Below are 16,402 nucleotides of genomic sequence, written 5' to 3'. Positions count from 1 at the left end.
GTTCACCAATTCTGTACCTGGTATGAGAAACTTCAATGGCATCCAAATAGAAGTGCCATGGCCTGGTGTCAAGTTATGACACCTGCTCATGCTTTCCATGGCCAGTGTCTTCGTCATGACCACATCAAGTGGTGATTCTGGCTTCCCATTGCCCTGCTGCAAAACTCAGCAGCTGAGTTACAGCCCAGCATGGACACAGACCAGGGTGTCCAAATACATGAGCCTTCACTTAGACAAGCATACACGTACATATATATCTTCATATATACACACTGTATATGTACACACACAAGTGGAAAGTACTAACATATTATATGCACATAGAGAAATGCATTTTTAACTTTATAAAACATCTTTTGCTCACTGATGCCAGAAGTTATTAAGCTGTTCAGAAGGGAACAGAAGACAAGGACTGAATGCCATCCTGCTGTATACATCTTGCATGCTTCATCGTAAATAGTTTTCACGTTGACTTCACTGCAACAACCACAGTTGGCTCGGGTTTTTTGTTTTGTCTTGTGACTTTTTCCCCCCTTTTTTCTCTTTAGGAATAAAGAAGAGGATTGAAATGTGTCTAAGAACAAAGCATCCTTTATAATCAGTGCTTCTCTCCAAATATCTGACCAGACAAAAGCAATATTTATCCGTTCTTAAACTTTCCCCATTAAAAACAAACACAAACATGAATAGCACACAGCTTGAAGAGAGGATATGTCAACGGTTATAAATCACCATCGCGTAAACTATCTGGCTTTGCCTGTACAACTTTGATATGTTAGAGAATCCCTGGCACAGAGAAGCCATACAGCTGAGCTCATGCTGTGAAATGCTTGGACATCAGCTGGGCAGTACACAGCGCTGCTACTGAGCACGTTCCTATGGCAATCCCAAAGCACCCTCATGGAGATTAGAGTTTTGAGCTACTCAGAGAACAGCACTGCTGCACCATTCCACAGCTGCTTACGCTGTGATACCGGAGGAAAAAAAAAACTTGAAGTATTCCTTCTTTTCACCCAGAGGGTGGTGACGCACTGAACAGGTTGCCCAAGGAGGCTGTGGATGCCTCATCCCTGAAGGCATTCAAGGCCAGGCTGGATGTGGCTCTGGGCAGCCTGGGCTGCTGGTTGGCGACCCTGCACATAGCAGGGAGTTGGAACTGGATGAGCACTGTGGGCCTTTGCAACCCAGGCCATTCTAGGATTCCATGATTCCTATGATTCTTCCCTACAGCATTTGCTTCTTCCTGTTTTTGCTAGGCTTTGTATTTATCAGTTGAGCATCTGTGTTCTCATTCTGGAAGGAAAGGGAGGAGGTACGGATTCTGCAGTTGATGGGATTTAAGCTAAGTCCCCCTGCTTGTGTGTTGCCATTCCAAAGTGTTTTACTTCCCTGTAGGCTCCACATTTCTGCTTACAGCCTAAGATGTGTTTTCTTATCTCCTTGATACGTAGTACTAGCAAGGAAAGGTTAATGGGCAAATGAAGAAAAGCACTCTTTAAAAACAAAAAAAAAAAAAGGGGGGGGGGGGAATACACCATTACCCAGGAATACAACTCTATATTGTAAACCATTATCTCAACCTGACTCATCCAGTGCTGAACGGCTCCAGTTCTGCAGAACTGCTTGGAAGATTTGGCCATGACATCTGTTTTCACGTGACATCTTGGCACAGCTGAGCACTTCAGCCCAAATCTACACATAAATCCCAAAGTCATGGGCCTAACTAATAATTCCAACATGGAAAACTGTGATAACAGCTTTAACAATCTTAAGAGAAATTAAAAGAAAGGGAGAGAAGGCACTCTGCAGTTAATCCCCCCTCTCAAAAAACTCATTTCCCACTCCCTTCCCTCCACAGACTGCTAACGAATTTAGAAAGAGTATCTCACTAAATTATCACAGCAGCCACATGCACAACTTCTATCAGAAAAAGGGAGAGACAAAAGCACACATTAAGGAGTAACCCATTGGCTCAGAGATGAGCGACCCACTGCAATTAATGCCTCAAGTCCAACAAAAGGCAATGGAAGAGCCAGAAAAAATAAGGAAACAACTTCTGTCTCCACTTAACAGTCTGCTACAACTTTACACGAGCCATAAATCTCGTGGATACTGTAAAGCTGCTCAGTCAATTAAATGTAGGCCAATCTTGATGAGCGCCCATGGGGGTGGAGGACAGAGAAGAGGCGTTCATTGGTATCTCCCTACCAGCTTCCTGATCCCAGTCTGCAGCTCAGTTCCTCTTCAGCTCTTAAAACATGCATAGTATGTGACAACGAGTGCCAAAAACCTGTGGGGTCTGTGCAAGGACTGCGGGCTCAGCCTTGTGCTCCCTGTCACATTTCCACTGCTCATTTTTCCTTATCATGAACAGAACAGCGAGGAAATCTGTTATCATTTTTGCATGCACAATGCAAATTAAAGCCACACACTATGAAGACTTTTATGCACAAGAAGCAGAAAAAGCCTACAAGTTTGGACGTGTCCAACGAGTGGAGAAGAATTAAGCTTAAGAACAGCAATTCTTTTTGGATGTAAATATTTCAAAGTTATTTATTACGTGTGCAATAACTCAATGCTCATAAAACCCACCAAACCACAGAGCAGATGAGGTTGGAGGAGACCTCTGGAGATCACCTAATCCAATCCCCCAGCTCAACCACAGCAGTTTGCTCAGGACTGCGACCAGCTGGAGATGGAACCCCTGCAGGCTCGCTGGGCTAGCTGGTGCTGTGGTCAACCACCCATGAGATCCCTCGAAAGCAGAGCAGCAGAAGTCAGGTCACAGGCAGGTGAGTTTCAGACTGCTCTATTTTTTAAATGAAGCGAATTAATTGCTTCTAAAAAGCACCTCTGGAAAATCAAGAACCCTAATTCATAGGAAAGGGAGTACAGCAGAGCAGGAGCCGTGCTGATTTGACACTATTTCAAGAACCAACACAAATGCTATTGTGAAATGCTATATTGGAAATACTATTTCCAATGATAGAGCTGAAACCAGGACACACATTGAGCTGTTCAACAATTTTTCACTGCCAAATAGAAAAGGATGAAACCATTCCACACTTCTCACATAGCAACATTCAAGAAACTCTGTGATACACATTGAGTTGGACTCCATGATCCTTGTGGGTCCCTTCCAGTTCAGGATATTCTATTACTCAGTGATTCAACAAAGGAGAACAGTGCTCCTTTACAACATTTGAAGCAAGTGCCAATAACTTTCTGTTGATTTAAGCATATACCATTATATGAAGATATAACAGAAAGCCACCTTGCTATTATCAGATCCCAGAGAGAGGTGATGAAAATCATATTACTTCAAGCCAAACAACTGCTTTGGATTTGAGTCTTTTTTTTCCTGTTGTACCTTTTGATCCCAACTTTAACATGAACTACAATATATTACAAGTTCGTGGTCAGAAAAGCACTGCCAAACTATGGAAGAAGAGTTCGTTTGGGGAACGTGGAGTTCATTCATTCACACTCAGGCCCTCAAAATTGTATTTAATCATCACTTAATGATTAAAGTTATGATGATTAAATCAGTGCTTAATGAGAACAGCTCAGCTGCATTGCAAACACTACGCATCTACTCACTATATTTGTTGATGGCAACGGAGCATCTTCAAGCAGAAGTGTTTTCTGAATGCTATAGGAACATAAAATCATAGAATGGCCTGGGTTGAAGAGGACCACAATGCTCATCCAGTTCCAACCCCCTGCTATGTGCAGGGTCGCCAACCCAGCAACCCAGCAGCCCAGGCTGCCCAGAGCCACATCCAGCCTGGCCTTGAATGCCTGCAGGGATGGGGCATCCACAGCCTCCTTGGGCAACCTGTTCAGTGCATCACCACCCTTCCAGAGTAAGCCCTAAAACTTCCATAGGAAATGGTGACCATTTTGCTCTTAAACAGAGGGCACCATTCCATGGGTATTCCTAATGCTTTTTTAAGCAATACATGGAGGAACACCAAAAACGCCTATTACATACAAAGGGGCATGAAGCAAGTATTACACAGTGAAACCAATCACAGGTATTCCTCTGCAGAGCACACCTAGAAGCTGACCTAAACAGCCTCGCTAACAATAGTGGGAAAGACAGGTTCTCAAGTAGCTGGATTCCAGACCATTTGAGGCTCACCTTAACTTGCCCCTTGAAACAAACACTACCATAAAAGCTGTCTGGGTTCATATGTAACACTTTAAAAAGCCGTACTTGACAGCTATGTTGTCATAACTGTGAAATACAGACCTCCTTTACTTCAGAGCTGTGAAATATTACTTCTCTTTCCTGCTAACTGGCAGCAGGAATTCTGCTATATCCACTATACAGTGTATCTAATAAGGAACAGATGCCTGTGAATTATGATGCTGTAATTCCATCAAGGGCTTCCAGAGATGTCAAACCACAAAGACAAAGCCTGAGCAGCTCACAGAGATACCTGAACAAACCAAGATTATTGTAGCAATGACAGTTACCTTTCTAAACAGCACGTGAATCTGTCCTTTTCCATTCCATCTTCCATTCTTCCCTTCTTCTGACTCAGCCCCTTATCCATCCCACCCTCCTACCTCTTCTTCCTTCAGGTGAAATCCCACTCCCACCTGCCTTAGGAATGCAATTAGTTTCTCCGAGGACCACCTGGCTCTGAGAAGAGGGCTGTTTTTCTAACGCAGCTTTCACAGCGGGTGTGAATGTAGCGGTGAATTCATCCAACATCTTTACAGCCTCCCAGAAAACGATGCCAGCGACATTCTTAGCAAGAGCAATATTTTAAAGAAATTAACAAAAAACTCAGAATCCATGGAACATTTTCACGTACCATTACCAAAGGCAGATGTTAATGCTATTGCCAGTTCTCTACTTTTGGCTGCACAGCTTATATACAGTCCTGCAAATGACATGTCAAGACGCCTCGGCTGACCTTCACTATACTTAGGCCCATATTTAGGGGCTTCATCATATTTAGGAGCATACTTCAGACGTGCAGTCATCTCTTTGCTGCCCAGAGGAGCTGAGACGTGCTGTACGATGGGAGCCCCAAGTGGCACAGAACACTGGGGAAATGCAGGAGATGGGAGGACCAACTCAAATCCCAGGAGTTACCCCAGGTGCACTTGCACCCAAGGAACAAGATAATTCTGAGTGATGTTTGTGGAACTGGGATAGGGCTAAAAGAAAACACCTGGAGGTTTCAGCTTAATGAAAGAAACAACCCACAACATATTGCTTTAACGGCTTTCTGAAGTTAGGAACTCCCTGAATCTGTGCTTTATGTCTCTATGCTGGTCTCTCCAAAGCTCCCAACCAGGAGATTAAAGATAATGTTTTTTAATAATAAATCTCAATGACAGTCGAAGCGTACGGCCTAATGAGCACAGGCCTGTAATAACCCCTTACTACTGCATTTTTACTCTAAGGAGACTGAAAATAAAAATCCCATCAACATATATATACGGCTTATGGTTATCATTAGGTTGATTAGTTGTTTTAATTTGAAAATTTTGGATTTGAATCCCAGTTCCAGCACATAAAATTTTCCATTGAAAGCAGATTTTGGCTTTCTTAGCATGAGATACAGTGGTTAGTGTTAACATGCAACCAAAAATTTTATGCAGGCAAATAAACTTGCTTCCTTTTCTTTGGGCTCGCTTCCAAAACACTGGTTTTAATATACGATGTACAAATGTCCCATAACACTGCTTTATATTAAAAGCATGAGCCAGAAACGTCCTATGAGAACACTTCTTAGCTCAGTATTTTTCATTTGTTATTATTATTCGTGCCTACGCACCTATGTGGAAATACAGAATCAGCTACAACATATTTAATTTCTACAGAGGAAAATACTTTATGAACAAAATGGAGCACGTCCCCCTAAATGGTGTGAACACACTGAGGAGGGTTTATTCATTTGACTCCACTCATGAACGTCAGTTGCAGATGAAATACTTTGACCTTTTGCTTCAAATCTATCGTGGTAAATTACACACGTGATGCTGAACACTGTGAATTGTTTCAATTAGCACACAGGATGGACACTCCCAACCATACCAGTAAAGTCAGTTCAGAGAACGTACAAACCACCAAAGGCAACTCTCTGATGGAATGGGATGTACTACACTTTCCTTCCTGACAAATCCAGATTTTACAACTGCTTTACAGTTTCCCTTCTCCCTCTCCTTTTGGTGCACAAACACATCTCTTGCTTCCTTTCTTGGGTCAGCACTACGTTCCAACCAGTGGTTTTACAGCTACAATTTGTAGAAGCAATAGATGTTCATGCTACCAGAGACTGACTACACTATGAGCCCCAGGAGGCCACCAAGGACTCTACATACACTAGAAGGTGGCTGGATTGCATTGAATCTACTACGATTTAACTATGAGTGGCTGCCTCCAATTACTAAATGAACACTCCTTGAGGAGCACTACAGAAATATGTTCGTACTGTAATAGAGAAACAGAGAGGTCTTCTTGCCAAGGATAAAAAGTACTTAAAAAAAAAAAGTAATAATAGTAATACCAAATCCACTAAAAAAATGGAGAGGGAGACAGTCTCCACTTATATTTCATATAGAAAAAAATCAAATTTGTGGGTACAATATGCACCAGTCACAGCCATAGCTTAGGAAAAAAAATATGTAATGTGACAGAATATGCAGCAGCAACAGTCAAGTAGCAAAGTCCTAGGCTATAAGAAGTGAGGGCTTGCTCAAATGCAACAGCCATAGACACAGGAATAAAAGAAGCCACTTACCTTCATAAGCTCTCAGGTACAGAGGAACCCTCACTCCATCACCTCCACTGCCAACCCTTAAATGAGGGCTGGGAAGGGGAGGATCCTGACTGCATCCCTTCTGGTCACTCAGGTACATTGCATACACCTGAGCTCCCCAGGTTGGCCCTGCCTTTTCACCAGGTGCTCCATCACTGCTTCAAGCCCTGACTTAGCATTTCCACTACATCTGTGCAAGGTATATTGCAAGACAAATGCAGATATGAAGATAAAAATAACCATAAAATATAACAGAAAACTATGTTTCCACATTCCTGGATTTTAGGGGCTTTTCTTTTACCTGAACCACTGTAAGATGACGATGAAGGGGTTCTCCTTGAGAAGCTTTTCACAGCAAGACTCTGCCCCCGCTGCTTCCGCCTCCAGGCTGTTCGGCACTTGGAGTCTATGCTCTGCTTGATTCGATACCAGTCAGACTCTGAGATCCCAAATTTATAAAAGAGATGACCTGTAATTAGAGAGAAACACAAAGGGATGGTACCCAGCTCAAATCCGTGCTTTCAGGAACACACGGTGCTGATGGACGCCGCCACACACACCAGTCAAACAAGGAGCTGAACCATTCAGAACAGCCTAAAGAAAATCAATGAGAGTCAGAAACACACCAGAGCTGTACAGTGGGGTCATTTCAGCAACAACTTCAACAACATTCACAAAATTAAGCGTGCATAGTTGTGTATTTAGAAGCATCGCTACCATGAATAGTGATAGGACAAGGGGGAATGGTTTTAAATTGAGACAGGGGAGGTTTAGGTTGGATGTTAAGAGGAAGTTTTTCACCCAGAGGGTGGTGACGCACTGAACAGGTTGCCCAAGGAGGCTGTGGATGCCCCATCCCTGCAGGCATTCAAGGCCAGGCTGGATGTGGCTCTGGGCAGCCTGGGCTGCTGGTTGGCGACCCTGCACATAGCAGGGGGTTGGAACTGGATGAGCACTGTGGTCCTTTTCAACTCAGGCCATTCTATGAAGTTTCCAAATGTACACTTCTACCCATGGAAACTGCACTCTCACAACAGAAGGATCCAGCTCTCCTAAGCCCAAACTAGAGAAAGCTTTATTTATTGCTGATAGTGCTCACGACGTGCATGTATGATAAGCATGAGGCCGCATAAAGCTGCATATAAAACAACCTCTTAAAATTCAGTGTGGGATTCAATAGACTCCAATAAAAACACGGCACAAAATTCAAATCTTCTGAAAGTGTTACTACTATGACTGAGTCATTTAAAGAGCCACATTCTGCACTTCCCAGCATTTGGTGCTAAGTTGCCAAACTCTTATAAAAACACCATGTTGACTTGTGAGTTGGACTGCTTGAGTATTTTGAAACAAAGCTGATACAGATGGAGTCCCACTGCCAACACAAACCACGTTCGTTAGAGTCTGCAAACTCTGCCATCGGAGTGGAAGCCTAATTGTACAAGAAGTGGTGCAAAAATACTCGTCAGGCTCCAAAAAATACTCATTTCAACCTCTGGACAAATAGATTAAAAACTGAGAAGGAAACATGTCATACACGGGTAGGTCTTTCAAGGCACTCCTCACACCATTCTGCTGTAACCTTACAGCCGTTTACATCTTGCTTAAAGCACTCACAACTGGGGGTGTCTGACTGGATGCTAAGGGAAATTAATAACCCCCAACTGCAGGAAAAAAAGCACTTGGGAAAGCGAAGCCAACACTTCCAAACTGTGATGTAAACCAGAACCATCCGAGCATTCACCAATCGTTGCAATTTCAGTACTTCTAAACTACTCAGATTTAGACCTGCAATAGTTAAAAGCCAACCCGAAACTGCAGTATTTGGTTTTGGTCAACGTGGCTGTGCTTGAAGGAGCTCTTAAAATTCTTTTACTCCTTTTTGTATTAATTGCTTACCATCCCCAGCACAATGAAACCATCTGGGTTTACAAATTTACACCCCAAGAGGACCCAGAAGCACATAAGTGAAGTAGCAACGCTCAGGCTGCTGTACAGCCCTTTGAACAGCACACGTCCATTCCTGCAAGAGAAATGACTCGAAGGTGACAGCAGCAAGATGCCAGGTTTGCACAGACTGAGAGCTCTGCACTTTCCTTTGCATCATAACAAGAGTCCTCAGAATCTGAAATTCACGGGTGCTGCTCTAACGTGGCCAAGAGGAACGCCATATCCCTGAAGTCATCATCACTTTCCATTTATTTTCTGATTATTTTAGTATAGCGTTGTTCAAAAAGCCACTCGAACACACAGGAGGAAAGCACTGGCATCAAGAAGCTGGTTCCAAGGCACTCTAAAAGGCTGAGGACTGATGACCAGCAAGTGACAGGGGCATGTTACTCAGAAATCGCTTTACAGCCCTCACATGTGTCTCCAAAACAAGGGTGGGAGTAGGGAAAGGAGGAAAACCGACCGAAATTATCATCTGCTGCTGTGCAACAGTTTCCTTTCCACGGGTGTCAGCAAAAGGAAAGCACATACTGTACTGTAAATAGTGAGACCACACTTCTGAGTGCAATCTATGACCAATACGCACTGTACAGAGAAATGGGTTTATAAATCTTTGCAGCTATGTCCAATAAAAATAGCTGTGTTTTAACTCTTGGTATGCCCTCAGCTGTCAGTGCACACAGAGTACTTGTGTTGTGTTGTCCTGCATAACAGAGCCATACGCTGTGATTATTCTGAACAAATGTCCCTATTTTGTTCACCAATACATTTAAATGGCTATCATCGTGTGTGCTGCTGTTAGAGAAGTGACTGCATTGACTGCAGGTCTGAGAAGACTCACAGTCCAGCAGTCCAGCCAGGGATTTTAACTCTTACGGTGTCAGTATGGCGCATTCCAGGATGTTCCTTTGTTCCAACAGAAATCAAAAGCAAAATCATTTATGACAAGAGCTCCAGTGAGCTGTTTGCATTAGGAGACCCAGCGCCAGCAGGACAAGAGCTTAAGAAAGATGACGGGCAGAGGTGAGACGTAAAGCATTCCAGAAGCTGCTCCGTGGACAGAAAACAAGAAACAGCATTTGGCTTATTGACTGCAAAAGTTAATTAAAGTGATAAGAAATGGTCATGAAACATTGGATAGAGGGACCACAGCCTTCACGGAGAGGGCACGACAACAGAAGAAAGCAGGGAAGACAGATGACAAGCTGAGGGTATAGTGAGAAAAACAGATTTGGGACTGGAGACACTGTCACAGCCGGGTGTATTTCTCTTCCCTTACCCATGGAATTCCAACCTAGCCACCCAAAGGCATGAAATTGGTGCAGATAACAGCCACTGCATGCACACCACAACTGTGTGCTCAGCCACAGTGACTGCACCTGCAAGTTGGGCATAGCAAATCAGCCCTTAAGCACCAAGATAGCTGACATCGAGGCTACATGAATTACAGATGTATAAATCCATCTCGCTGGTACTCCAGCTCTAAGTGTTACCCTATTAACAGGTCTTTAGCAACTGCCCCAGAGCCGCCTGCTGATGGCTGAACAAGGACTAACGCAGCTGACAGCGGGGCGTTTCTCAAGTACACATGCACATATAACTATGATTTACCTCTAGCAGAGAGATATGTCTCAAGAACATGTGCAAGCAATACCAGAGAAAGTAAGCGTGCTGCCTCGCTGCTCTCTTCCATAAGTGATCACATGCAGGAGAGCTCTCAGCACAGCGGCTCACTCTGAATATGTCAAATGCCAGAAAAGAAGTATGAAAGGCAGGAAGAAAGCAAGATGCTGCAAGTGAGACCTTTAACGTGGGGAAGTCCTTATTAGAAAGGACAGCAGTGCTTCGGTGAGAGGAGATGTGACTTCTCAGAACGCTTGCTGGTCAAAAGCAGCACGAAGCGCCATGATTTGTGAGCAGCACAGCTTCCCTGAGCCACATCACAGCCCTGATAAAAGCATTCAGACACATTCAGCAGCATAATACAGCACTTTGGCAAAAAGACAGCAGCATTTTGGAAGAGATGCACTCAGAGCAGAGCAGCGAAGGAAAGGATTCGGATCGGCTGAGGTTGGCTGAGAGGGGTTTTGGAGGTCTTTTCTCCAGGACAAGGGATGGCTGCTGGTAACATCCAGAACAAAGGATGTGCTTGTTTTGTAGTGCTAAAAGTCCTGAGCTTGCTTTCCTTGGGAACCTCACCTCCCAAATAAAGCTTTATAAACCTTCATCCAGCAAAAGCAAGGAGGAAAGCATGCGTACATCGGGAAAATTCAGCAAGTCAGCATGAAAAGCAGCAGGTGCATCATTACAGCTAGAGCCCAGCGTGGGAACACTGCACCACTTCTGGGGACACATCTACAGAGGCTCATACAGAACTAAAGGACACCAGGACACAGAGTTCCAGAAGGCACAACACCTTAGAATAAATCTTACTGTTGCTCACCTAAGGAAAAAGAAAATAATGGGTAAGATGGGAAAGGTGTGGTATGAACAGAAAGGCTGTCAGCAGTAATGTCTGAAATGACCATACGTTCCCACACTTTGGGGCAGTGAACGTACAAAATATTTGGGAGTTTGAGTATTTTTCGTAGGGGGGAAAAGCAGAAATCATTAAGAAAAAGAAGAATGAAACCAATGCTGCTGAGAAAGTAATCCTCCCTTTCTAAAAGGTCAGAAGTCAGGCAGCAGACAAAGCAACCCGCAGAAAACACTGAATTGTAACGAAATGTAATTAAGAACAAATTGAGGAGGAAGAGAAGACATCTGTAAGATCAAAACCAGACATGAAGTATTCCACAGACAAAACCCGCCTCTGAAAAAACCAACTTCATGTCAACAGCTCACATTTAGATGCTGTACGTTGTGCTGCTCCCCGTTCTCCACCAACACCAGCTTTGCTTGCGGAATTAAAAGGCAAATCATTGCATCCACGGAGCTGGCAGGACTCCTTTTGCTGCCCTTTATCCTGACATGGCACAGATTTGTCCTCTCCCGTTGTTGCATTTGGAAAGGCTGCAGGGAAAGCGTCACCCCAGAGCACACAGAGCCGCTCACATCCACTCCATGTGTGATCCAAGCGGGCTGACCTGGTGAGCTGCTCTTTCCACTTTCAACTTCAACACTATTTTCCAAGTCTCCCCCTTTAAAGAGGCTTCAAATTCAATCTAACTTCAGATTCAAGTGATTAAATCTATCGACAGAATCATTTTTCTTTCTTAAGGAACGGATCCTGTGAAAAGCGAGGGCTGCAGATTTTGCCTGCATGCAGTCACAAAAAGGGGGGATTATTTGGGGTTTTGGCCAATAAAACACATTTTTTTCATCTAAGGGTCATACATTTGGAGCTCTCTGTATTCAACAAATAATGCACGACAACACAATCTCCTGTACAAAGTACTTGAACAACATCAAAAGCATCTCTGCAGTTACTTCTTCCATCTTCAGGCTTCAACTCTTCAGTACACAATCGTGGTCATGCATTGCCCACATTGAGGCAATCTCTCAAAGAGCAATTGGTGACTCATTTAGGGCTGGGAGGAGGTGGGGGTTCGATCCCCACTGCTCAGAGGCCAATGCACCCACACAGCCCTGAGATGTGGGGCTGGGCAGGGGATGCCAGACCTCCCTGCTCCCTCCATGCGTTCCTTTGCTTATCTCTGACCTTCAGATCTAACAGCTATGAATTCATCACGGAGCACAGCGTGCACCCTTTCCAACACAGATTACATTCAGGGGTGCACGCAAGCAGCCTCAATCTCAACAGAAATCCTATTCTACTGCACAGAGCTAAAGGAGGATTTACCAAACCTGCAGCAGTAACCACAAGAACCTTAAAACTCAAGTATTAAAACCAAACTTAAGTGTTGGTGAAATCCTGACTTTTAAAAGCAAGTCCCACTGTCAGCTCTCTAAGGGAACAAACGTCCTGCTTCCCTCAGTGCAGAAGATACGGTTTAAGAGGATTTGTGCAAATAAGGTCCCATGACAAATGGATTATTCTACTGTACTCTTCAGCTAAGTTATTATAACACGTAAAAGCTGAAATTACACATTAATCAAATTCCTTTCGCTGTGGACAACAGGAGCCCTACACTGCAGATCACATAAGGGATATCATCTTCAATGACTTTCTGACATAGTGCAGAACTGCTAATTTCAGAACTGCATTGCAATACCCACACAACATTCACCCACAGTCGGGAAATGAAGTCTGACATGACAAGAGAATAAGGGAATTCCTGAGTATCATTAAGGATATCAATGTAAAGGGAGGAATGTTCGAGGTAAACACTCCAGATGTGAAAAACCGGAGTGAGTCATTGCTTTGAACCAGAAGTGTGTGATTATACAGTTTAGGGAATGAGGACTAACACTGGGGACACCAAAAATACACTCCCGCCAGGTGTGCACTGCTCAGCAGAACTGTGCTAGCTTCCAGATGCCACCGTGCTCCGGGGTTACACAAATACACGTGTCAGCCCATTAAGGAACTAAACATGTATTCCCATTGCTTTACAAGGCAAGTGGGCTGGCAGACAGTGAGCTGTGCAGGCTGAGCTGACCTCAGCCACACAGTGCCCCTCTCTGCTCTCCAAAGCACAGTAATGCAGCTCTAATAATTAATTACCCACACCCCGACAGCCCTGAACTGTACTGGAGCTGAGGAATGAGATGGGCTGCCTTTAGGATGAGAATCTCCCTAACACAAATGGAAGCAGCATGTTTTTAGCTATGCCAAGGAAGCTAACGCTTCAAAACCATGTTATCTGGGCTGCTAAGACAAAGCTGAGTTCAAGTGAAGTATCTGGCTGGGAGGAATCCTTTTTTGGAATCCAAGGGGTGTGCTGTAATGTGCCACCATTAGAGAAAGGCAGAGGAATTGTTCAACTACAGTCAGCAACTAATTATGAAACGCTAATTACAGCGTTTAGACAACGTACAGACTACAACTGTGTGCGGCTCGAACACAGAGGGACAGGGAAGAAAGTTCCCATCTGTAATGTTAGCCTACCACATTGAAGGAGAAAAAGAAATCAGGAGACAACATTTAACGGCATAACAAGCATTTGTGCAGAGAGGCTCACGCCTAAGTCATGGCTGGAGGGAGAGCACCGAGGTGCAGCTGCAGATCACTGCTGGTTGGATGCCAGCAGAGCCACGGCCATAGAGAGCGTCTGCATTTGTCCTGAGCACTGCTGGCCACAGATCCTGCATGAGCCCTCCTGCAAGTGCTTGCCAGACAGCACTGTTTTGCTGTGGGTAAAGACACGTTTGCATTTTATTTGTTCTTTTTTCCTGTTTTGAGGATTTCGTTTCTTTTTGGTTTGCTTACCTCAGCCCAAAAGGTGGGAGATTCCTCTCTCTGTTATTACTGCCTTTTACTTAAAGAAATGTAAAGCTGTAGGAACTACAAAGCATTCTGAGACCCAAATCATACGTGAGAATAGGAAGCACCCATGGATGCTAACACTGATGTTTTACGTCAATGATGTGCTATCACAACTCCCACCTACCCAAACAGCTAACACATCATTGTAATTTAATAAGAGTGAATTGGTCAGAATCTTTCATTAATATTTATTCTACGTATTTAGTTGTTGGCTTTTTTCAGTGTAACACAGAGCCAGTGGGAACATGAAGTTAAAGATTCCCCACATCAAAAGGACCAATCGTGGTCTGCAAGCTTTCACTGCAAGTTTCAAGAACAGTATATATACATATTATATGTATTTTATATATATATACACACACACAAATATATATTTTAGCATCTGCAACCTCAAGGTGCAACAATGCATGCCGTTCTGCAATGCAAGACCTCCTGCAGTCACACACGCACCTTACCACCTGCCTGCTAACCCTCCCTGCCTGCTTCTGCTTGCTGTACCAACAGCAGAACCTGTTTGATTTACTCAAGACAGAGCCATCAGCACGCAAATGATGACATCTAGTGGAGCAGCAAATGCACCAGCCTGGTGAGGAGGGCAGCACACACATCCCTCGTGCACCACACTGCTCCATCTCCATCTCTGCTGCTCAGGGTTTGTGGGGTGCACAACCAGGATCTGCTCCCACATGGGAGGGGGGCAATCCCTGAGTATGGCGGTGTTCCTCCTGGCACACTTGAAGGGATTCCCATGCTGTGCGTTTGATCACAGAGCTCTGATGGTGACAATATTAACAGCTTGTGATATGTAACCATCTAATCACAGATGATTGAAATCAACAGATGGTTGAAAAGGACCACAATGCTCATCCAGTTCCAATTCCCTGCTACGTGCAGGGTCGCCAACCAGCAGCCCAGGCTGCCCAGAGCCACATCCAGCCTGGCCTTGAATGCCTGCAGGGATGGGGCATCCACAGCCTCCTTGGGCAACCTGTTCAGTGCGTCACCACCCTCTGAGGGAAAAACCTCTTCCTCATATCCAATCTAAACCTCCCCTGTCTCAGTTTAAAACCATTCCCCCTCGTCCTATCACTATCCACCCTCGTAAACAGATGTATCCCCTCCTGTTTAATAACCAGAGCGTAATTACCAACAATATTAAGTGTCTACCTCCTTAATTAAATCTAACTCCAAATGAAGTAACCCAACAAGAAAATAATTCTAGACCAAATCAGAGCGTTTATATTCTGAGTATGCTCTGCTATCTTCCTGCTACCCTTCCCCAGTTACACGAAGGGTACCCCATACTGACAATACGAAATATAACCACTTCTATTTTCCCCCAGCTTTGAAAGAAAACAGATTCCCAGCTCTGAAAAACATCTCACAAATCTGAAGGCGCAGCAAATGAAACGAAATACTTTGGGGAATAAAGAAAACAAACCACAACAGAAGATCTCTGTTTCATTTCCTCCCAGAACGTATATATTCACGCAACGTTTGGGTCGCAGTATGAAAGTGAAATTGCATATTTCATGTATCTATAGCTGAAAATCGCGATGGCAGCGTTCCATACAGACTGTACAAGCATTTTCATCTGAAACATCTTCGTGAAGATTAGGACCTCAAGGACGCCAGCCCTGTCCCTACCAATCCCCCTTCCAAATCAAAGCCCTCATGCGCTCACCTTCCTGCACAATAAAAATGCACGCGTGCTTTTGAGGCTTCCAATACATTTACCTTCCAGTTTGGCACATTCAAAATGTCAGAGTTCATTTACGATCAGACTGAGCATGCAAAGATCCTCCTATTCCTTTTAGTGCCTCTTTGGGAAGAACCGTTCCCGCACGGCACATCAGCCTTCATTCCGCTTTGGAGCAGAACGTACCTGGGTATACGATGTGTTTATTGCCAAGGGATCGACTCACTGGTCGAAATCAGAGTCTGATGCTGCAAACAAATGGGATCACCCAATTTGAAGCAGTAAGGCGTGATCGAAATGAACGGTTCTGATGCGAAGGAGCCGCGGCCAACAATCACACATCAGATCATTTCTGATCTCCGCAGCTTTAAAGAGAAACTGATTAAACAGCCATTTATTTTTCACACAGCAGCACGATTCAACCCGACAGAACCCGCAGTAAAACCGATGGAAAAAAAAAAGAGAGAGCGGAGGGTTTCGCTTTCAGCCCCCCCTCCTGAGCCACCCCGTTACATAACCCCTCGCCGCGGTGCCTCAGGATCCCATCTGGATGGCAGTCACCGCCCCACGTGCCGCCAAGAA

The 16,402-nt window shown here is 44.3% G+C and overlaps 1 protein-coding gene across 2 annotated transcripts in view; it reads right to left on the bottom strand.

Moving 5' to 3' along the window:
* The window catches only part of BANP (BTG3 associated nuclear protein), a gene marked incomplete in the record, with an annotated part of 130,249 nt that overhangs the window by 67,685 nt on the left and 46,162 nt on the right, over positions 1-16,402 (bottom strand). For both annotated transcript variants that reach the window (NM_001173545.1, NM_001173546.1), the window contains 1 exon segment: positions 7,084-7,251. In NM_001173545.1, the coding sequence (NP_001167016.1) occupies positions 7,084-7,251 (168 nt within the window).

This window comes from Gallus gallus, chromosome 11 (genome assembly GCF_016699485.2).
Source record: "Gallus gallus isolate bGalGal1 chromosome 11, bGalGal1.mat.broiler.GRCg7b, whole genome shotgun sequence".
In the NCBI taxonomy this organism is placed as follows: domain Eukaryota; kingdom Metazoa; phylum Chordata; class Aves; order Galliformes; family Phasianidae; genus Gallus; species Gallus gallus.
This window is presented reverse-complemented; position numbering and strand designations above follow the sequence as displayed.